Below are 23,182 nucleotides of genomic sequence, written 5' to 3' on the forward strand. Positions count from 1 at the left end.
TGCGAGCGCAGTTCATGGTAAAGTGATGAAACGGCGTATTCTATGCTCAGCCTTTCGACAACGCCACAGCCCGATTCATTTTTATTGCCTCTGTATACGACTTTATTTTTTTCTTTGCGATAATCTCTCTTTGTAATCGTAAAATTGCCATAAAAGAGCTAAATAAAACATTCATAGAAACGACGGTCACAAGTCAGTTAACAAGGTAGGCTGAGTTTAGCGCAGTAACTGTTATAAGCATGGGCCGCTGTGGTATGTAACCTGCACAAACATAGTAGTCATCGTCAGTAAAAGACTACAGCATTGGCCACGCCCACGTTCCCGCTTAATGTGAAAGGCGATAGACGGATAGATAATTCTTTATTCGCTCGCTGAATCTAGCCCTCCGGAAGGAATCGTTAACTGTAATGTGCTTGACTTGCATTAGTGAAGAATAATTAGTGAGTGAAACGCAGGAAGTGCGAGTGCGTTCTGAAAGCTGCAAATCATTGACCTTCACCGAGTGCGCGAGGTGAAACTCAATTCTTTCATTTGTGGACGACTAAACTAAAGAACCCAATTTTTTTATTGTAATAAGTACCGTAACCCGCACTGCGTGTGCTCTACTCTAATTGCGAACCTGTTGTGTACCGCACTGCGATTTGCAACAGTCAGCGTAGGAGCAACACCATAGTTGACGACGGAAGCTTGTTCAGCAGTGATGCATGGACAGAATCAAACAAGGAAGAGCTTTCTTAAACAATAAGTATAGATAGTATATATTACAGTTGCACTTTATAATTAATGAGTAACTTAGGTCTGACAAAACCTTACGGATAAATAAAACGATCTTTATAAGTCCTCTATAACAACTCAGACATGTTTATAATTTGAAATATAACAGCCTAGAGCAGGCATAACAAGGTTATAGGACGCCTCTTTCCGCATTGTCGAATTGCACTCTATTACATTACATTCAGGCGACAGGTTTTTAATGTAGGTTATAAACATAGTCTCATTGTACACGGATAGGATGGGTCGAAATTTTTAGCATATCGAACTAATATCAGTAAACAAATTTTCGTTGGTGCTGACTACAGCCATCTTATTTTTTTTTTAATGCATGATGTTTGGAAGATGTTGGTGCCGCTGAACGGCTCCGGCTACTCGTTTTCACATAGAACAAATATATACTAAAAATTACCCAGCCGCGGAGCTGGACAAAGGAAGGCTAACTTTAACGAAAGTGTCATTAGTGATTATATTGCGTTTTGTCTGCATCTTGTAGGCATCGACTTCAAGCAGAAGATAATCAACCTCGACGGGGTGCCGGTGAAGCTACAAATATGGTGAGTAATACCTCACCTTTAAGTCCTCAACTAAACTCAGCGGTGTGTAGATACGGCGTAGGCCAAGTGTATACGCTATTGTGTCGGGCGATCAGCCTGACTAAAGCGCTTAAATATTGATAGCCTCTCTAGCATGTCTTTCATGTGGTTGGAAATTTGATTTCGATTCATATTCGCGATCGAATTCGGGTATCATGGAGCACATGATTTCCAGTTTCTCGCCGATTACCCCAGCTAATCCTAACCTACGCGGGTTAATTATAGCCTGCATAGTTCTGCGAGACCCCTTCATCTTATTAGAGAATGCCGTTTGTTCTTTTTAATGCCAAACCAGCAGAGATGACAAAAAAAAAAAAGCCTTCTCTGTCTAGAATTCAAAAGTGGAGCATATTGCGTTTGATCAGTTCATGCAATCTCCTATTTTTATTTTTTTTTACTAAAATTGTAATTGTTTATATTCAATAACGACGGAGCACTCCTCTGAAGTACAAAATTTGAGATTCCCTTGGTTGCTGTAGTCCAAGGCGCAGCATGAACGTACGAAACTGTTACACCGTACCTTCGGTTGTATGTGTTTAGTTAAATTATTAAAAGCAGCATCTACCTGAACAAACTTGGGGCGGTGGTCATTTCGTCCACTTAGTGAGCCTGCTTCCACGCATGTCTAAATGTGACATTTGAGCAAACAATTAGGTTTCCATGTTTGCAACAAAGGAGCCTTTATTAAAAGTTAACTTCAGAACAGCATTCTGTCACTGGGCTTTTATAGGGATCACCACTAGTAAAGCCCTGTGAAAAGCGCACGCCCATCAAAAGCACGTTCTCTTACTTTGTCGGTGCTGTGACCTGCCACTTTGTTTCCGCATCCGCTCTGTGTGGAGCGCGTTCACTTTGCAGCCGGAAACTTGCTGCTGCTGCCCCAATTGAATTCTGTTCCTAAAGCGATCTACTCCGCATTGCAATAGCGCTATGCGGAAAAGACATCGGCGCGAGGGTTTTATGGCGGTTGAGGTTCTCGTTTCTCTTGAGAGATGGCAGCACGGCACCACGTAACGTAAAGGGCGACGAGCTTCTCCCGGCGGCGTGTTTACCAAAGCGCTGCGTCGCGGCGGATCTGAGTGCAGCGCGGTGTCTTGCAGGGAAGCTGGTTAACAAAGTCGCAGCTCTGATGATGTGAGTTCTAAAGTAGTGAATCGTTGGGAAATATTTCGTAATTTGTGTTTGAAATCAAATCCGCGGCCCCAAACAATGGTTGCTTACACGCTACGTATATCACTTGTGCTGCATTAAATGGCGAACATTGAGGCACTTGCCATTTCGCGGCCTCTTGGTTTCGGAACTTGAGAACACGCACCGTAACACAATTTATCCTTTTTCTACGCTTCCACTCGGCTTTGCTTCAGCCAAGATAGGATCTTAGCGTGACGTCACAAGCCGGTGCTGCTAAATAATGGTATTAAGCCCACCTATAAAGGAGCACGCTACCGTGCTACACTCACCAAGGTAACTTACACCTACTTTGATTGGCGCGGTTAATGTGCACTTGTAACTATAGCTACCCGACCACGTGCGCACACTACCACTTTTGCCTCGTCATTCTTTGCACGCTCAGCCTCGGGACTGGAACAGCCTTCCACACGACGTCGCTGCAATCACCTGCCCATTCACATTTTTGAACTGTATAACTACCATATTCAACATCGAGGAAACTTCTACTTAAACGTATTTTCCTTGTGTATTTAAATCATTTATATTTGTTACCCAGCCCTTATGTAATACCTCCAATCCTGGGGTCCTTTAAGGTAATAAAGTAAAGTGAAGTTAAAGTTCGGCAAGGACACTGCGCCCTGTAGGCTTTCTGCACTTCGGTTAAGATTGTCTTCTGTTTATTGATCTTGCGTTAGGGTAATTGGATGAATGAGCAATGTGATCTAAAGAAACAACAGCAAAAGAGATGCAGATAAAGAAGTCGGAACAGAAAATCGCGCTGCGATCGAGAATGAAACATTGGAGAGCTTTAGGTTAAGGTGGCCAGGGCTTGGGGGAACGTAAACCGCCGGGCATTAAAAAAAAAAGCAAAGGGCCTACAATGGAGTTTGTGTCTCCCAACGCTATAGGGTACCCTGTACGGGCTGATAAATTTTACAGAATTTTTAAAACTCGCCTGCAGCAGATAACATAATTCTAATCTTTGAGATGGATTATTCAGAGGGGTGGACATTACTTGCATGGGGAATCAAAACACGTATTCAACTAATTAAAGATAAGTAAACTAATTAACTTCGTAATATATCACTTTACGGCACATATTGTAATTTACGAATGATAATAGCCGGTAAGTTCGCAAGGCGTATCCACTTGTAATGAATTCCCAGAATGACGCCCGTTTGGAGATACGCGACATCAAACTCGCCGTAAAATGCACTGTTGTTCTATACTTAATTTTGTTCATTTCTCACTAGGAAAAAAGTCGAGCCTTTTGGGCCCCATTACTCTTCTCGCTCACTGCATGGGGACGGTGACTAACAAACCATCGGAAAAGCGCATCCATACGTGGTTCCTATGTTCATATGTTTCCTAAATTGGCCTCTTAATCGTCTTTATTGTTATTATTATCCCATGCAATCAGATTGATGATTCGATATATTTTGGGGATTTTAAACGCGCCAGAAATTCATCACTGTCATGCAATGAACACCTCTGTTGTTTCAACCAAAATTTATAGGACAATTTTTGAACTTTGACTTGCGAAGTTACGGGAAACAGTGTAGACCCCCGTAATCTTCATACGTATACATCCAAATTCACCCGCGCTTCTCGTTTGCCGCGAATTCGCTGAGTTCGCTCGATTTCGTCTCTTTATTTTGTCTCTCTTGGACAGTACAGACAATACAGCTAATACGGCCACTAACAATGCCAAAGAAACGGGGAACGGTGCCGTCCGTGTGCGCAACGCCACATTGCATGTGCACTCATTGGCGACAAAACTCTTCACCCGCCCGGAAGCAAGTGACGTCGAACAGACCTCCTGTTCGAAGACCTCCTGCGTTCAAGACGAATCGAGTAGAACGTGCTCCCAAATTTGCATAATGCATGCTTTCGTCGTAGAGCCAGCTCTGCGGGGCTTAGCGTCATCGAGGAAAGGCAATTTCCTCCTTGATGGAGCATGCAGGCTTCGCTCGTGTCGGCACATGAGCATTAACGCAGCCGACGTTGACAGCTAGCTGCTCGGCTTGCGCTTAGGACACGGCTGTAGAATCGCCGAACCACCTCGAGGCAAAGCAGAGTTTGCCCCACCCAGTGCCGAATAAAGACGAAGTACCTTGAAGCTCCCTATTACCACTGCATCGTACACCGCTATAACTTGGTGTGTCGTTCTTTGTTCCAAGCTTCATTTTGACGCGTTGTTTTCGTTGTCCAATACATGCACTCGAAGACCCCAAATTGTCTAATATATCCGACGAGAGTGGTTAGACAGCCAGATCCCACGAACCCCAAAACGATAAACTCGCAAGAAAAGAAGAAAGAAAAAAATAATAAGACGAGAGAGGAAAGAAAACGGGGCCCGGCCCTATACTCGTCGTTTTTGAGTGCGAACAAGATGTACTAACTACAGCGCGGGAGAATCGACGTTTCTTCTGACAAATACGTTTAAGCAAGCACTTCACAATGCGCCTGTGTCATTTACAATATGTGTTACCACCATGTTAGGTCTAGAGACTGGTATCATTATCCGACTGCACACACACACACACACACACACACACACACACACACACACACACATATATATATATATATATATATATATATATATATATATATATATATATATATATATATATATATTATTTATTTATTTATTTATTTATTTCTGATATATATATATCAGAAATAAAGCAGTTCTGAGTCCGGGCAAATATTCACAGTGAAGTAGACGCGCCTATGAAGCGGATTATTGACGTTTCGGCCGGGGTCCGGCCTTCATCAGATGATGATGATTCTGATGAAGGCCGGACCCCGGCCGAAACGTCAATAATCCGCTTCATACGCGCGTCTACTTCACTGTATATATATATATATATATATATATATATATATATATATATATATATATATATATATATATATATATATATATATATATATATATATATATATATATATATCCCACCAACGACAGACTTTGGGAACTCCGGACAAATCCAAGAAAGTCAAACGCCCGTAAGACCTTTATCTGCAAAGGAATAAAAAGCCTGGCTGGCTGTCGCGTTCACATGCCCGTGTCGGTGTCTCGCGCACAGGCAGATAGCACCGCGCATTTTTCGTTTACATTGGCGTCGTCTCGTCTCCAAGCGGCGTTACAACCGCTTGCTTTTCCGACAGAGCAACGCACTTAGCGCCGCGTTGTCGGGCCAGGCGAGCGAAGGAGTCGCTGCGCGTCGGTCATTCGTCCAAGCGCACGCTGCACCGTAAGCCGCTCACGTTCGATGGTCACCGCTCGGACCCGCATGACGTAATTACAGCTCGGGCGCGCGCGGTCCGGCCGTGCCAGCGCGCCACGCACGCGTACATTGGCAGGCCGCGGCCAAAGCCCCGGGCGATAGCAGCCGGCGCAGCCCGACTCACAATAACGTTGGTGTGCGTGGCGAGCCGCGACACGATCATCGAATAAGGCAACGAAGCTGCACCAACGCGTGGCCGTCGCCCTCGCCGTAGCGTCGTATAGCGCGCACGCGCTTGGCAGCACCTGGGACCTGAAGCTGACAAATACCGTGCAGTGCAGCGAAAGCTGCGGCTAGTGTCGGTTAATCAGTAACGAGTAGAGGTGACGCGTTTCATTGAAGGGAGAAATATCCTCCCACTGCCCACTACTAATACTTCCTAGCTTTCCAGATGACAGGCAGACAGTAGAGGAGAGGCCGTCTTTTGGATCTCGGCTCTGGGTATAGCTGACGCGACCTGTTTCACGGCTTTGCACTGTACAGCACGACTTGGTGGTATGGGGTATATTATGGCTCCCGGTGGTCGAGCAGTGGTTGGTCTGCTTTTGCGCCTGAGTTGAGAATAGCGTGCTGCTCACCGCATTTCACCTCGCGTGCCCGCACATGAGTACATAGATGCGAATTGCATGGTGTGCACCAGCGGAGCGCTATTTGCCCAGTGCCGCCGCTCGCCTTTGCCTTTTTGTGATACCCGTATTTAGGACTGCGTCTTGACTCGAAGTAGTCGAAGCTGTGTATATATCGATCTCGTCAAACACTTGTTCCCGAGTGCTACCCATTGGTCTTTGCTCGGCTGCAGTTCCTTAACTGTCGTCGACTTGCTCGTAAGCACAGCAGTGGGGAGTGGCGGGCTGTTTCTCAATCAGGCGCTCGTCGCACGAATCGTAGGGGAATGCTGTAGGTGTTGTGGAATGGCAATGAGCCTTCTATTACACCGAGTTTCGAAGAGTAATTCCTCAATGCTATACACCAGAACACCGTGAATGCAAAGGGCGCCGCCATATTGATGAGCGCCGGTCGCGCCATCTATCCCAAGCGCCGCGAAGTAGCAGGCCTGGGCTGCCACGCCGGGAGATGCGACCCGGCGCGAAAGCGAAACTTGGGTTTTTTAGCTGGGCAGAAGGCGTGTTTCACGTTTTTTCTAACCTGTCATTTTCGCTGTCTGGATTCAATCAAACTTCAAGACCTCGTGCAAGTCCACAATGGACACACTGAGTGCTGTGCAGACTGCAGAAGCGAATACATCGGGTAGGTACGCTATTACGTTTGTACAAACCGCGCGCTATATGCTAGAACACCTGTGAGCTTTTTGGCACGTAACCTGTGAAGGAATTTACAGCACTGTGTTGGTGCCATATATTATTAAAGCACGCAGAACACTGTCATCTGCACTTTCAGTTTGGTCTTGTTTTTAATGGTCTCTACTGGGTTGGCCGCGCTTGGCAACCAACTGGCGAGGTCGTTTGACTGCCTGGTTAGCAGACGCCTGCCCTTCACCACCTGCACACTGAAAACAAAATAGATGTTATAGTAAGAAGGGCTGTAGTTCTTTCCCATGCCATCACTTTTGCGAAGATATAAAGTCCTCTCAAAATGAAACAGAAAATACACCAGGCCAATTGTATCGTGCAACCACTTAAGAGTACAACATTCAGAACAAAAGCCTACAGCACTCGAACAAGCAGCATATGATGCTAAACCTGCACTCATTGGAAAATGAGGTACTACAGTAGTTATAATGTTCAACTACATGTGCAGTCAAAGCCCGTATAACAGGGCGAGCATGACAGATGCAGGTGTTGTACAGTTGCACAAACCATGACAGGGCACGTAAAATTACCATCCCTACTTAAAGCTGCATCATCAGGACCCCTTTGGTACAAGACAACAACCGCACCTGCATTCCAAGAAATTAGCCCCACCAACTGCAGCTACCTGGTACCAGACCTGTTTCGCTTGTGCGAGGCCATCGGATTCTTGGCGCTCCCTTAGAAAAGAAAACAGTAAAAAAAAACTAGTGAGAACGATCAAAATTTTGTTACAAAATACAAGAATAATTAAGCACCTTATTTTCCTCGCCATATGAACGGAAATATTTTGCGCTTTGCCCCTCATAACAGCCCGCACGCAGTTTAGAGCTCAGGAGGCTCAAATGAATTCGTTACGAATGACACCTGCAACACCAGCTCGTGAAGGTAGGTGCGCTGCAAGAACACCTTCGGCGACGAGTAGTCGTCGTTTACGTTTTTGTGGACGCATGCTACGTGACGAGCAGACTTTGGTTTACTTTCATTAGCAATAAAGCTCACCAGCAAGGCCTACAACTTGTCGTTCACGTTTAATGGTCATTCCGTGCACCAGCTGCAAGTATCGCTAACCGCAAACTCAACTGTTCCGCTTAACCGTCGGGAGCTCTGCCTGAATGAAAACACGAAAAGGCTTGCCTTTTTGTTATAGCCAAGGCGAAGCACCGGCGCGGGATTCTGCTCTGTAGGCTTGTTGCCCAGAAAGTGCTCGGAGCAAACCTGCGTATTACGTTTGTAGGGCGCAAAGTTGAACGTGGCACCAAAATATACACAGATCGAATACTCACTCGTGCATTTTCACTGGGTTGGTAGTTCTTCCTATTCACTGCAGCTATCCACCGGTGGCGCAGCTTGGCATTCTTCGTTGCGGATGGAAATCGGCGCAGGCTGAAAACACCGCACCGGCACGATTCCCTACGTGTGTTGTGCTCTTCGCAAACAGCGCTAAGCAACCTGCTCCTTTTCCGCTGGTTGTTTTGGCATCCAAACACGACGCAATGATGCCCAGATGACTTCTTCTACTTTGGATCCGTGTGAACGGGCACATTTCCGCACTTTCGAGCCCTAGAGCTGGCGCTTGCCATGTCAACTGGTCGCCGGCGAACACACTTTGGCAGCCCAGTACAAAATAGCGCCGGTCGACAGGGCAACCCGGGTGCGAGAGTATGCGTTCGGTTAGTCTGGGTGCGAGACTAGCGTGTTCTGGTCTATAAGTAAAAGCGCGACGCACGCATGCAAGGACGAAGAGACGGAGTGGGTGGTGTCCCGCTCCTTCTCTTTGACCTTGTGTCTTTTGCGCTTTTAGAAGGACTTCGGCTTAGACTCTTTTCGCGGAGTAGTTAGCGCTTGAGGAACGAGATGGCGCTTTCGGCGGCGCGACGCACGTTGCCTCAAGCGAAAGCGCACGAATGCGAAAACATTAGGGCTTCTGCCCTGCTACTGTGCGATCATCTGTCGGGAATGCAACTGGGCGATCGCTCACTGCGCTGGGGGATCGCGCAACTCCCCCCCCCCCCCCCCCCACAAGGAAACAGATGTTTATAGCTATGCCACTGGCTATGCTCATTCATGCTGCAAAATGTGGAACGGTAGAAGGAAGACTTGTGTAGCAGTCGGCTGCATGAACAGTGACTATAGCTGCCATGGTTGCTTAGTGGCGATGGTGTTGGGATGTTAAGCACGAGACCGCGGTCTCGAATCCCGGCCACGGCGGCCGCATTTCGATGGCAGCGAAATTAGAAAACACCTGTGTGCTCAGATTTAAGTGCACGTTAAAGAACCCAGTGTAGTCCAAATTTCCGGAGTCACCCACTATGGCGTGCCTCATAATCAGATCGTGGTTCTGGCACGTAAAACCCCATAATTTAATTAAAGAAACAATTACTGGCATATTTAGGAATACATTGAATGTGTATAGTCGAATTTATGCACCGTTGCTACAGATAAGAAATCCCCGTTTTGCCTGCCCTTTGAGACGCACGGCTTTCCTCGGGGTTAAAAAAAAAAGTTACTCATCCGCCATCTTTGTATCACTGACTTCCAAAGAAAGGGCTTAAAATCCGGAACGTCGGCAAGAGCGAATATACCGCTCGTTACACAGTGACCAAGGGAGTAGCGCCGCTTTTTGGCACAGTGAGCGTTTCGCACGTTATCTGTACATATATATGTATATATGCGCCCCAACTCACGCTGAAGCTTAGACCACTCTATCGTCCACGTATAAAAAATAAGTGAATGGGTGAACTCTTGAATCAATGCGCCGAAGCACGGGTAACGCCGACTACACCGACTGCACACGAATGTTCTGAGTTGAACGTTTCAGGAGGGTCCACAGAAAAAGCGAGCGACTACCGATAAGACGTCCTTGCTACAAGCTATTACAAAGTACAGAGCATCTACGTTCCAAGCCCATTTGCGCAGCAAGAACAAATCTATCCCAATTAAGCACACCGGCGAACGATTAGGCAGAAAATAAACAATCAGATACTCACCGTACCGTGGAACGCTACTGAGTCAGAAACACGACAAGCCGCTGCTTCATCGTGATCGGAAAATAAAGAATGAAGAGCAAGAGACTTGATCGTGATTTAATTCTGAAGTGGAAAGTTTGGACAGCTTGGAACACATTTCCAACCCCGCTTCTAGTGCACGCACCGTATTCGGTGCTCGCACCGTTTGCGCAAGGCGTAAAGAGCACAGAAAGCACTTAAATGCCCTCTGAAGCTGTGGCCGAAGCTTCCTGTCGTCCACCTATAGTTAGCGCCTACGGTACCCGCCAAAAACAGAGGTTCGCTGTGCCGCACAGGCGTCATTCAATTTCGTTGTAAAGGCGGAGGCGACGAAGGCAGCTGAGGCAAGCAGAGGACGCGTCACCACGTGATCAAAGGTGGCGGTGCCCACGAGACTGCCGTGAAAAGGGTAGCAATGCATAGACAAAATATAGCAATGCATATAGCTACCAAACCCAACCGTCCACTCGTACGAACTACACCTAGCGACGAGTGGGAAGACGTGAAATTATATTTCCCACATCTTTGTTGCAGCCGTCGCTCGAAAGTAGGCGAACACGAGCCCGGTGCCCTGATGTCAAGACGACCGCATGTTCTCGTGTGGATCCTGACTCGACGGCAGGGAGCGTGCCGAGGTGCAGCTTAGTTTTCCTCAGTCTGTGAGAGCTCGCCATGGGTCACACATATTCGAGTCACATGTATAACCGATTCGTATATATTCAGACAATCTTGTCTGCGTGTACACATACGCGCAACGTGCGGACTTCATGGCCGCGCCGCTAGATGGAGCAGCGCCTCCAGAGGCGCGAGAGAGGAGCCTGCCCGCATACACGCTTCACACGTGACGCGTTTATGCGATGGCAATGCAGTGTGCCGCTACGTTGCTCCAATGCTGATCGCATTAACGTTGACACTCATCGTGAGGTGGCTTCTGCCGGAATATTTTCACTTCTGTGTAGCCTGCGATATTGCTCATGTGCAACCGCACAACCCCAACTCATCCTCCAGCTTAAATAAATTGTCGATCAATTTAAACAAAAAAAAAAAGGGCGCGGTAAAACGATCGACTTACCGTGGCGTATACCTTACTTGACCTGATAAGTCCATGGACATGCAGCCAGATATCACCGCCTTCTTGCTTGCCACAATATATATATATATATATATATATATATATATATATATATATATATATATATATATCAGGGGCGTAGCCAGGGGGGGGGGGCTTATGGGGCTTCAGCCCCCCCCCCGAAATTTTTTCGCGCTGTCCATGCACCGCCGACCAAAGCAACCCCCGGCGCAGAAAACCATTCTGTATTTTGTCTAGAACGTATTTTTCATGCTCGAAAAGCCATCTCACCGCAAAAATTGCGAACTCGGGCTGGATTTCGCGGCAACGCCCATGCACCGGGAGTCACATAACGCAAGCAGCCCCATCCGAGCACTAAGTTTCAAGGACGTTTTGATGGCGAACGGGCTCGCCGCGGCATCTCGCAGAGGCTGCGGAATCTACACTGTATCATGGAATCTACGGAGCGCGTGGATGTCAATTCCATAACCTTATGGGTATAATGTTCTCAAACTTTTGACCTGAAAGGCGCATTGACATTTCCAAACGTGTGCTTTAGATTTTCAATTGCGTAACTTTGTAATTTTAATGTTCCCATAAATATTTGACGCCAAAGGTGCGTTAACTTTTCCAAAGTCGCACATCGGGCCATACAACGAGACTAGCCAAATCAACGCACTATCAGACAAGTTGACAAAGCCCGCAGCGAGGCCCGATGAGACGAAGCGTTGTGGTGGTTCATTCGTGCCGTCATGGCACATAAAAAATATCAATTTTTTTTTCACCTGCGCCAAAGCATCCAGTGAAGACACTAAAGCCAGCCAAGGTAACTACGTTCTTATTTATTTTTTCTACTATGACTTTTAATGGCGAAGACCACGTTGAGCCTCTACAATTTTGTTGTTCTCGCTCCCCTACCCGGGGGCTGCCAGAGCCAGCCAGATCGCATGCGTTTTTCTTGTGTTGCCCCGACCACCGCGCGGCGCACATCTGTGCGCCTTCGGTTTTCTCTGGCCGTGTGCATTTTCGCCTGGCAGAGTTTTTGAACGCTTTCTAGCTAGCAGACAAGAAAAAGAAACTGCTCGCTCGCCGCCATCTATGTGGGGGCTCGACGAATTGCACCGCGTTCGCTTGAACGCAACCTCTCCAGAAAGTCTTGTCTCGCCAGTGTAGGATACCGAGCAGTAATCACATGGTTCTTGGTGAACGAAGCGTCTCGTGTTTTCTTCGACATTCCTTTAATAGCCACATTAGTTGCCCAAAGTAGGCATTCGATTGTCACCAACCTACTTTCCTTTGCGTATTTTTTTTTCGTTACGGTTCCCCCACCCCACAAAAGAAAAAAAAAATGTTGCGGCGCAGCGAATTGTCGCATGCTGAAAGTTCAATTTTGTTACTTCTTTTGCACAAAGTAATGGACCATGGGACGCTTCAGCTGCCGGATGCTCATTATATTATTACGATAGCAATTATATGGAGACTCTAGGCGCATTCCTGGAGTCGCTGTCGTCCTTCATATTCCGCATAAAGTCTAAGGGCGATAACATCGTGACCGCGCACCGCATGCTGTATGTGCGAGTGAAAGCGTGTGTGTGTGTGGGGGGGGGGGGGGGGGGGGAGGATGGGTGAGCCGATGATGGTGGCTCAGTCTTGTGTGCGCAAAGAAGAAAAGCGGGGAGCAAGCGCGCTGCGCCTTCCGTCGCGCACGATACATCGGGGGGAGTGGATGGAATTGGGGCGAGATCTAGGATTCTATGAATCTGTGATTGCGCAACATGTTTATTTGCCTTGTTTGACCCATTAAATACCATGACTTTTTCTTAGATACGTAGATTTATTGGCGACTGCAGAGTTCTACTTTATTCTTTAGATTTGTCCTGTTGCAGTGTTCTACTTTGGTCTTTAGATTTGTCCTGTTGCTCTCCTTTCCGTTTTCCTTTTTCCTTTTTCCTCCCCTCCTTCTATCTTCCATTTCTGTGTTGCTGTCGCCTCCCTTCAAAAGAGTAGGCAGGCGTTGTGCCCCTTCCGGTGGCAGTTGCCAGCCTGCTCCTCGCTTTCCCTTTCCTGTTACCTGTGTATATGTGTATATGTGTTCAAAACAAATAATAATAATAATAATAATAATAATAATAATAATAATTTATTGGAAACTTATACGTATGTTTAGATATCTTGTTGCGAGGTTTTGTGTATACGTGCAGTGAACTTCGTTTCCAGTGGCATTTTTTTCCCCTTTATCAAGCTGTATCTTAGCATTTGTATATTCCATTGTATCTTCGCATTTCTAATGTACGAGGGCGAGTCAGATGAAAGTGAGCCTACCCACCCCGCGCAATGATGGTTCTGTTCATTAACTGCTAGGCCGGCGCGTAGCACGCAGGCATCTCTCATTTACAAAAGTGGCACGCAGGTGTGAGCGTAAATGTTCTTTAATGCACTCATAAACTTGGTTGAACATGGTTGCGTGACGTAATGGACGCTCCAGAAGTTGAGCAGCGTGGTGCCGTGAGCTTTTTGACAGCTGAAGGTGTTTCCCGAAAAGAAATTACTCACCGTATGGCTGCCGTGTAGATTGAACATTCCATTTCATTAGCCACTGTGAAGCGTTAGAACAAACGGTTCAAAGAAGGACGCGAAAGTTGCAAAGACGATCCCAGACTGGGACAAAGCCATCGTGCAATCACCCCTAAGAAAATTTCAAAGGTTGATGAGCTGATGACACAAGAACGGAAACATAAATACCCAAGAAAGTGGATGGGGAAACGCCGCCGCGGTAGCTCTATTGGTAGAGCATCGCACGCGACATGCGAAGGTTGTGGGTTCGGTTCCCACCTGCGGCAAGTTGTTTTTTCATCCACTTTAATTTCCATTAATTTATCATTACTTTATTTCATTTATTAAGCACATGCAATTTCCACTATGTTGTACTTGGTGTCAGTGTTTGTTGGCTTCTCATTATATGACTAATAAATATCGGGTCCCTTGGTTTAACCCCCTTTCTTCTCGTTTATTACCTAACGAGGGTCTCGAATCCGGCAACATTGATGCCTTTAGGTAGCATATGTGGGTTTATTGACCAGTTGCCTTCACCCGAAAAGATCACGTTCTCGTGACGCCTGCGGCAAAAAAGACGTTCCACGTCCGCCGCCTAGGTCTGTGAGTGGGGGCGCTGGCTAACACTCCCAGGGTTCTACTAGTACACATAAATACCCAAGAAAGTGGATGGGGAAACGCCGCCGCGGTAGCTCAATTGGTAGAGCATCGCACGCGACATGCGAAGGTTGTGGGTTCGGTTCCCACCTGCGGCAAGTTGTTTTTTCATCCACTTTAATTTCCATTAATTTATCATTACTTTATTTCATTTATTAAGCACATGCAATTTCCACTATGTTGTACTTGGTGTCAGTGTTTGTTGGCTTCTCATTATATGACTAATAAATATCGGGTCCCTTGGTTTAACCCCCTTTCTTCTCGTTTATTACCTAACGAGGGTCTCGAATCCGGCAACATTGATGCCTTTAGGTAGCATATGTGGGTTTATTGACCAGTTGCCTTCACCCGAAAAGATCACGTTCTCGTGACGCCTGCGGCAAAAAAGACGTTCCACGTCCGCCGCCTAGGTCTGTGAGTGGGGGCGCTTGCTAACACTCCCAGGGTTCTACTAGTACACATAAATACCCAAGAAAGTGGATGGGGAAACGCCGCCGCGGTAGCTCAATTGGTAGAGCATCGCACGCGACATGCGAAGGTTGTGGGTTCGGTTCCCACCTGCGGCAAGTTGTTTTTTCATCCACTTTAATTTCCATTAATTTATCATTACTTTATTTCATTTATTAAGCACATGCAATTTCCACTATGTTGTACTTGGTGTCAGTGTTTGTTGGCTTCTCATTATATGACTAATAAATATCGGGTCCCTTGGTTTAACCCCCTTTCTTCTCGTTTATTACCTAACGAGGGTCTCGAATCCGGCAACATTGATGCCTTTAGGTAGCATATGTGGGTTTATTGACCAGTTGCCTTCACCCGAAAAGATCACGTTCTCGTGACGCCTGCGGCAAAAAAGACGTTCCACGTCCGCCGCCTAGGTCTGTGAGTGGGGGCGCTTGCTAACACTCCCAGGGTTCTACTAGTACACATAAATACCCAAGAAAGTGGATGGGGAAACGCCGCCGCGGTAGCTCAATTGGTAGAGCATCACACGCGACATGCGAAGGTTGTGGGTTCGGTTCCCACCTGCGGCAAGTTGTTTTTTCATCCACTTTAATTTCCATTAATTTATCATTACTTTATTTCATTTATTAAGCACATGCAATTTCCACTATGTTGTACTTGGTGTCAGTGTTTGTTGGCTTCTCATTATATGACTATATATATATATATATATATATATATATATATATGTAAAGAAACACGGCTTCTTTTCTTTCTCTCTCCGTGGCTTACAACCAACACTTAACGTCATATACTCTTCGCTAGACAATGGCTTTAAGAGCCGTGGGAAAGCCGTGCCCAAGTGCGCTGCCGTCCGGGGGAGCGTGCGCACATGGTCCCTGGGGCCATTTTCGCGTCACATGACCCTTCGCAATGGAGGTCTCCCAGGTCTACTACGCGCGCTGTCTAAGACTGCCGGCTATAGAGCGTTATATATAAAACAACAAATGACAAAACGGCGAGGGAAAGGGTAGTATGGACTCCGCGCATTTTTATTGCGGTTCAAGAACTTTTGCCATTTCGCTTGTCCGATGTTCGTGCTTTGACGGAGGCTGCAGCTTCGCATTGTACGTGCATCTTTACTTTAATGGGAAAGCAAGGAAGCCATCAGTGCGCTTACATAGCGCGGGTGAGATGTGCCGCGATAAATGGAGGCTCATGTACACCATTCTCTACCCCCACGTCGTTGATCTCTTTTCTCTTCATCTCCTCTCCACTTTCTCTCTTTCTTTTTAGTCTGCTTTTTATACCGCTTTCGTTCACCGCGAGTCGCCGACTCGCCGCTTTGTTCCCGTCTCATCAGTTTTGATTACCCTCATATAGGGGGCCGCTCGGCGTGATCTTCGCCTTGACTTCTGTCTATTGCTTTTGTCTTTTTCGCCGCTTCCACTGCAACCGCCGATACTTGTAAGCAGGCAGGCAGGCAGACGGGCACGGAGGCGGCCACGGCCCTTTCCGTCATGCGGTGTCGCTCCCTCCACCCCTCGAGACGATAATCGTTCGCCAGCGCGGCGGAAGCTCCTCCCGACGCTCAGCCGCGACCCTCCGTCCGACCCCTCCGCGGCAACCACGCAGCAACGACGCGCCCGCCGAGACGTCGTTCCGTCTGTTAGCCAAATGATGGAAGCGCCGGCGGTGACGCCTCCTCTTGCAGCCCCCATGCGAAAGCGGGTTTTCGTTCGGCGCCTCTCTTACTTATATAGGGGTTCTCTCGCCGAAGACAAGGCGAGGACGCTATCTCTGTCGTTGCATCTCTGGTCACGGCCGTTTCTCGCATTTCTTCCCGACATCTCGCGAGAACGCCTAAGCACAGACGGGTTGATAGTGGATTAGATCGCGGTTAGGCTATATTATATTGGCCTAAGAACGGCCTCGTGGCTGTTTTGTGAGCCCGTTTATGTCCCTGCGTCCGTCGTCCGTTACTATAGGATGCGCTGGAGTATTCGTTCTTGTCTGGTTTCAGAAGAGCAGCGGGAAATGACATAACACTCGAAACAGAAGTGGTTAAGGTGTTTGCTGGAGTGGTTGCAGAATTATTATCATGCATATGCAACCTCGTACACACGCACACGCACACACTCGAAATAACGCCGACATTCCATAGAAGTGCTATCTCCGAAACTTTGGGACTTGTATTCGCTAAAATAATTAGATGGCTCCGTGCAGCAGTGGGTTTCTGGAAGCATTTGGTTAAAGATGTACTCGCCTTAAAGGTGTAAACGCCCGACATCAATTTACTGCAGAAAATGTTCAGCATATAAAGAAGAATCTGAAGGTCTCCCCCATGTAAGCATCCATCGCGTATAGCGTTTACTGAACGGCCCAGAGTGGTCAGAAAGCGAGGGCTACGCAAGAGATTAATTTGATAGACACGCTCAAAAGAGTGTGATAATCTGTAGAACATATATAGATATAGAACATATGTAGACATTTCATTTGGCTATACCCGCAGTTTGACACAGAAAGAAAACCGATGGTCGACAACCTACAAAAGAGCGGTCTTACGCTTAGGACCTTTGAAGACGTTGTTTTACCCGGAGGGCCCGCGGCATTCAGAAAGAGGGCGCAACGACTACTGGTAGCCTTCCTGCGAGACACGGGGCTCATCGACACCTCGTGACACACCCCTGATCTCAACTCGAAGGAGGATCAGGCGGAACAATTGCCGGCTATGTATGCCAGGCTAACCCCGCCTGCTTCAACATCACCACCACCGCTAAGAAGCACACGCACGCACGCACGCACACACGCACACACACACACACGCACGCGCGCGCACACACACACACACACACACACACACACACACACACACACACACACACACACACACACACACACACACACACACACACACACACACGCACGCACGCACACACAGAGAGAGAGAGTGTGTGTTATGCGGGCTCCAGATTAATCTTTCACATGCACCCAAAGCATGGTAGACGAGCGTTATTGCATGCATTCTGCCCCGATTGGAACGCGGCTGCCGAGGCTGGGGATCAAACCTACGACATCCCGCTCAGCGACAGAACGCCGTGCAAACACTGAGCGGCTGCGGAGGTTGCGAGTCACGGCCTTCACGGGTGCTGATATGTTTGAGCGACCAAATTTCATTTTTCATGAAGGCGCGAGGTCGTGCTTTCTTGCTCGCACAAATCGAAAACAAAAAGTAAACGTATATGACAAATAAAAAAAGAAGCCGACCATTGGCTGAAATCGTTGCGCCCTTAATCCACAAAACGAACTCTCTTGTCCCCCACGTCGCACCGCATTATGCCATGCTTGACAGGCGATAAGTCGTGGGATTGCGTATATACGAAAGCCAAACGGTTCAAAGTGTACGAGGAAATTGGCACGAATCGGGAATTGTAAATGCGGATCGCGGAATTCCTTTTCATGTGGCAACGCGACACTTGCAACACGCCTGTAGGAAGTACCCTAAAAAAAATGGTTCCTTAGAACTTTAGCCTTGCACAAAAACAGGCCAAGATACTGATGGCGCAAGCTGTCCATGAGTATAGCCTTTACGCATAGACGACGTTGGCGGTAGCTCTACAAGTGAGCCCGTGTATACGCGTTTCACAAGATCTCATATCTGCAATGACCTTCTATGCGAATTGCGTTCTCTGCAACTTGATTCATCGTTGACTCCACCTTTTCATTCGTGACCCCGAGGACGCGGGTTTGGTTCCCTATACCGCGACGACCACATTCGTTATGGGCGCATGTAAAACCAACTGTCATGTATCGCGCTGTTGGGGCACTTCGACGACCGCTGCGTGAGTGGCCGCTCGAGGCACTTTGCGTCTATTCGCTGGCTTCTTTCACGCTCAAACAAACAAACAAACAAACAAACAAACAAACAAACAAACAAACAAACAAACAAACAAACAAACAAACAAACAAACAAACAAACAAAAAAAGCTTATGTACCACGTACTTAGCAAAAGAAAGCTGTATCGGGAGTTTCTCATGTGGCTGTGCAATTTTATCGTAGACACTTTCTTACAAATTATAATATCTGAGAAGTTGATTACTTAAGACTTATTATCTGATTAGGCGGAAAGCAAAGAAGAAAAAAATTCAGAGTATCTCTAAGCGACGGCAAACGACATTACCTTGGCTCTGTCCAGCTATACGTAGCATTTGCATATTTTTAAAGTTTTGCTCAAGTTAAGTGAAACACCCTGTATAGTGGGCTTTGGCGCTGCGCTGCTAAGCCCGAGGGCTCGGGATCGAGTCGCCGTCGCGGCGGCCGCATTTCAATAAGGGCCAAATGCAAAAAGAAAAAAAAAACCTTGTGCACCGTGCATTTCGCGCAGCTTAAAGAACCCCAGATGGTCCAAATGGATCCGCAAATGGATCCACTATACGGCTTGCCTGATAATCATGTCTTGGCTGTGGCACGTAAAGCCCCAGAATTTAATTTTTCAAGGAAGCTTAATACCGTAGATCTAAAACACTAGCACCTTATATATATATATATATATATATATATATATATATATATATATATATATATATATATATATATCACGCACACGCGCACTTGTACGGTAGTTCCATTATACGTCCGCCGAGAAACTAAACGTGCTGGCAGTTTAAACGCGCAGGTCCCGGGGCGTCCCTCGAGCGCATGTAGGGCTTCGCGTGTAATCTGGGTGACACGGGGGCGGCGCATTTGTACGTCGCGACTTCATCGCTATTCGATGCGTGCGCGAAGTATAAACAACCAAGGGGTCATTTATCGTGCCGCGACGAGGCCCCGACGACCGATCGACCCGGCAATCTTTTGTTTGTTTCGTTTTTGTTTGGTTTTTTTCTCTCCCTGTCATTTCTCCCTCGATGTACGGGCCGAAACAACGCGCTGCTGATCGGCAATCGCGCTCCCCTTTCATAACGCACCCACCCCGCGGCCGTTGCGAAGCCCTCGAAACACACCGCCGCATGCAGCAGCGCCGACATCGAGTACATCGCAGACGTGCGCCGAACGACGCAGGCGCGTCGTCGACAGCGACCCGCATAACGAACACTGGCACGACTACGAGTTCGCTCCCTTTTTATGATTGTTTGTGTTTCTCTCGGTTTCTTCGCAACGTTTATACGAGGCGCATTTCACACGGAAGGCCCGAACTTTGTCTGTCTCTTTTTTTTTTCTTTCTTGGACTGTTAATCTCATTGATTCAGAGATTCAAAGCTATCGGACTCAAAGAATTGCCCCCTCTCTCTCTCTCTCTCTTACGTTCGGGTCTGCGTTTGTTATTTTCGTTCGGATTCCGAGCACGCTTTCTTCTTGGCGCGCGAGGAATGTGGTTCTCGCACGGGGGTCGCAGCTGTATAAAGGTTAACGGCGACCTAGTTGCGCAGTTCGCGACCGTAAAAGCTCTCCTCCATGTGTAGTATAACTGTGTCGCATGAATAGTTACTGGGGTCCGGAGGTGACGACAGAGGTTACGCCGCTTTGGGGTGCGCCTGCGTAAGGCATAAGTTACTGCACCGGATTTCCCGTTTGCAGAGCGTGTTTTTGGTTTGTGAAAAGGCACGATGTAGGCATGTGTTTAACGGATAGTACCGGCTCGCAGTCTCAACCAACAGACGTTATTCTAGATGAGATTAAGATGAATGAATAGGAGTTGGACAGGTCGAGCAATGCGCAGAGAAGACTATATATACTGGTCGGCCAAGGGAAACGAAATTCAGTCGAGTACGACAGGATTAGATTGGAAATGTTAGATTAGATTAATCACATCAGTAAGTTTTCTGGCACATGGCATAGAATCGCATGACGCAACATCGCTTGACGCAATATATTCATGGTAACTCCTGCAGTAGACGTAGGCAGAAGATGATGAGGAATAATAATAATAATAATAATAATAAGCCATTTTGTTGGTGCCCGTTGGGAAGGCACTATTGATAATGTGATTTCTTGAGGTAACGTGCGAATCACCATAGCAGCGCGAACTAAACAACAAACATACCTTATTTCTTTGCGTATTTTCAATACGGGAAACTCTTGCGAAAGTGCTACTTGAGATAGGTGGTCGTCGCGTGGAGTATATATATATATATATATATATATATATATATATATATATATATATATATATATATATATATATATATATATATATATATATATATATATATATATATATATATATATATATACTCCACGCGACGACCACCTATCTCAAGTAGCACTTTCGCAAGAGTTTCCCGTATTGAAAATACGCAAAGAAATAAGGTATGTTTGTTGTTTAGTTCGCGCTGCTATGGTGATTCGCACGTTACCTCAAGAAATCACATTATCAATAGTGCCTTCCCAACGGGCACCAACAAAATGGCTTATTATTATTATTATTATTATTATTCCTCATCATCTTCTGCCTACGTCTACTGCAGGAGTTACCATGAATATATTGCGTCAAGCGATGTTGCGTCATGCGATTCTATGCCATGTGCCAGAAAACTTACTGATGTGATTAATCTAATCTAACATTTCCAATCTAATCCTGTCGTACTCGACTGAATTTCGTTTCCCTTGGCCGACCAGTATATATAGTCTTCTCTGCGCATTGCTCGACCTGTCCAACTCCTATTCATTCATCTTAATCTCATCTAGAATAACGCCTGTTGGTTGAGACTGCGAGCCGGTACTATCCGTTAAACACATGCCTACATCGTGCCTTTTCACAAACCAAAAACACGCTCTGCAAACGGGAAATCCGGTGCAGTAACTTATGCCTTACGCAGGCGCACCCCAAAGCGGCGTAACCTCTGTCGTCACCTCCGGACCCCAGTAACTATTCATGCGACACAGTTATACTACACATGGAGGAGAGCTTTTACGGTCGCGAACTGCGCAACTAGGTCGCCGTTAACCTGTATATATATATATATATATATATATATATATATATATATATATATATATATATATATATATATATATATATATATATATATATATATATATATATATATATATATATATATATATATATGTACTGTAAAATAGGGAGCAGTGGGGCTGTGGCTAAGAGAGAGACAACGACGACGAGAAAGAACAACCTTGTTTCGGTGCTCGGTCGGCTACACTACCTCTCGCTGCTCCAACGTTGTAGTCGCGAACGCTTACTGCTCAAAGTGCTTCGCGACAATATATATATATATATATATATATATATATATATATATATATATATATATATATATATATATATATATATATATATATAATGTGTGTGTGTGTGTGTCATGCAGATTCATTTGTTGAGGTGGGTGCACGCAAATGCTTTCCATGTGGAAACACACTATACAACTAAAATTTGTTTCTTCTTCTTTTATAAAGACGAGTCCCAAGTCTCTGGCGAGAATTGTAGGCGCCAAACTGGCACTGTGGGAACAATAACTGGCATCGCCTTAACAGAAGGTTAGCCTATATATTTATAATCAAATCATAAGAAATAAAAAAAAGATGACACCAAGGACAACATAGGTGGACACTCCCAGGGTTAGTTCTAGTAGTTAAACATAAATACCCAAGAAAGTTGATCGGAAAACGGCGCCGCGGTAGCTCAATTGGTGGAGCATCGGACGCATAATGCGAAGACGGGGAATCGTTCCCCACCTGCGGCAAGTTGTTTTTTTCAACCACTTTCATTTTCATTATTTTTTCATTTCTTTAATTCAATTAGTAAGTACAAGTAACTTCCCCTGTGTTGCCCTTGGTGTCATTGTCTGTTGGCTTCTTATGGTTTGATTAATAAACATCGGGCCCCTCGGTCCCAATGTGGGAGCGGCCCACTGCGCGGCGGTAGTCGCGTATCTAAGGACTGTGCATAAATTTTGTCCATACATCCATCCATCCATCCCTTCGTTAATCTCCTTTTTTCTCGTGTGTGTGTATATATATATATATATATATATATATATATATATATATATATATATATATATATATATATATATATATATATATATATATATATATATATATAGTGGGACACGTGGCGCATTTCGCATCAATGCCGAGCCTTTGAGCATCATCGGCGCTGTGTCCACAGATCATAACTGCGGCGTGCAGTGAGTGAACGTGCCTTTGAGCGATGACTTCTGTTCACAATGCTTTATCCGAAGGTGTTATTTAAGCACAATACAACTTTCGAGCCATGTGCAGTTGTTGTATACAGATTTGGAAATCGCCTTCCCAAGCAGCCTTGCATAATCGAAAACCCAAACT

General features: G+C 46.2%; 1 protein-coding gene across 2 annotated transcripts in view; it reads left to right on the forward strand.

Annotated features, from left to right (window-relative positions):
- Window positions 1–23,182, forward strand: part of LOC135917685 (ras-related protein Rab-8A-like) — a 138,686-nt gene that overhangs the window by 35,671 nt on the left and 79,833 nt on the right. For both annotated transcript variants that reach the window (XM_065451264.2, XM_065451263.2), the window contains exon 2: window positions 1,268–1,328. In XM_065451264.2, coding sequence (XP_065307336.1) covers window positions 1,268–1,328 — 61 coding nt within the window. The remainder of the gene's footprint in view (window positions 1–1,267; window positions 1,329–23,182) is intronic.

The sequence above is a fragment of the Dermacentor albipictus genome, chromosome 4 (genome assembly GCF_038994185.2).
Source record: "Dermacentor albipictus isolate Rhodes 1998 colony chromosome 4, USDA_Dalb.pri_finalv2, whole genome shotgun sequence".
Classification (NCBI taxonomy): domain Eukaryota; kingdom Metazoa; phylum Arthropoda; class Arachnida; order Ixodida; family Ixodidae; genus Dermacentor; species Dermacentor albipictus.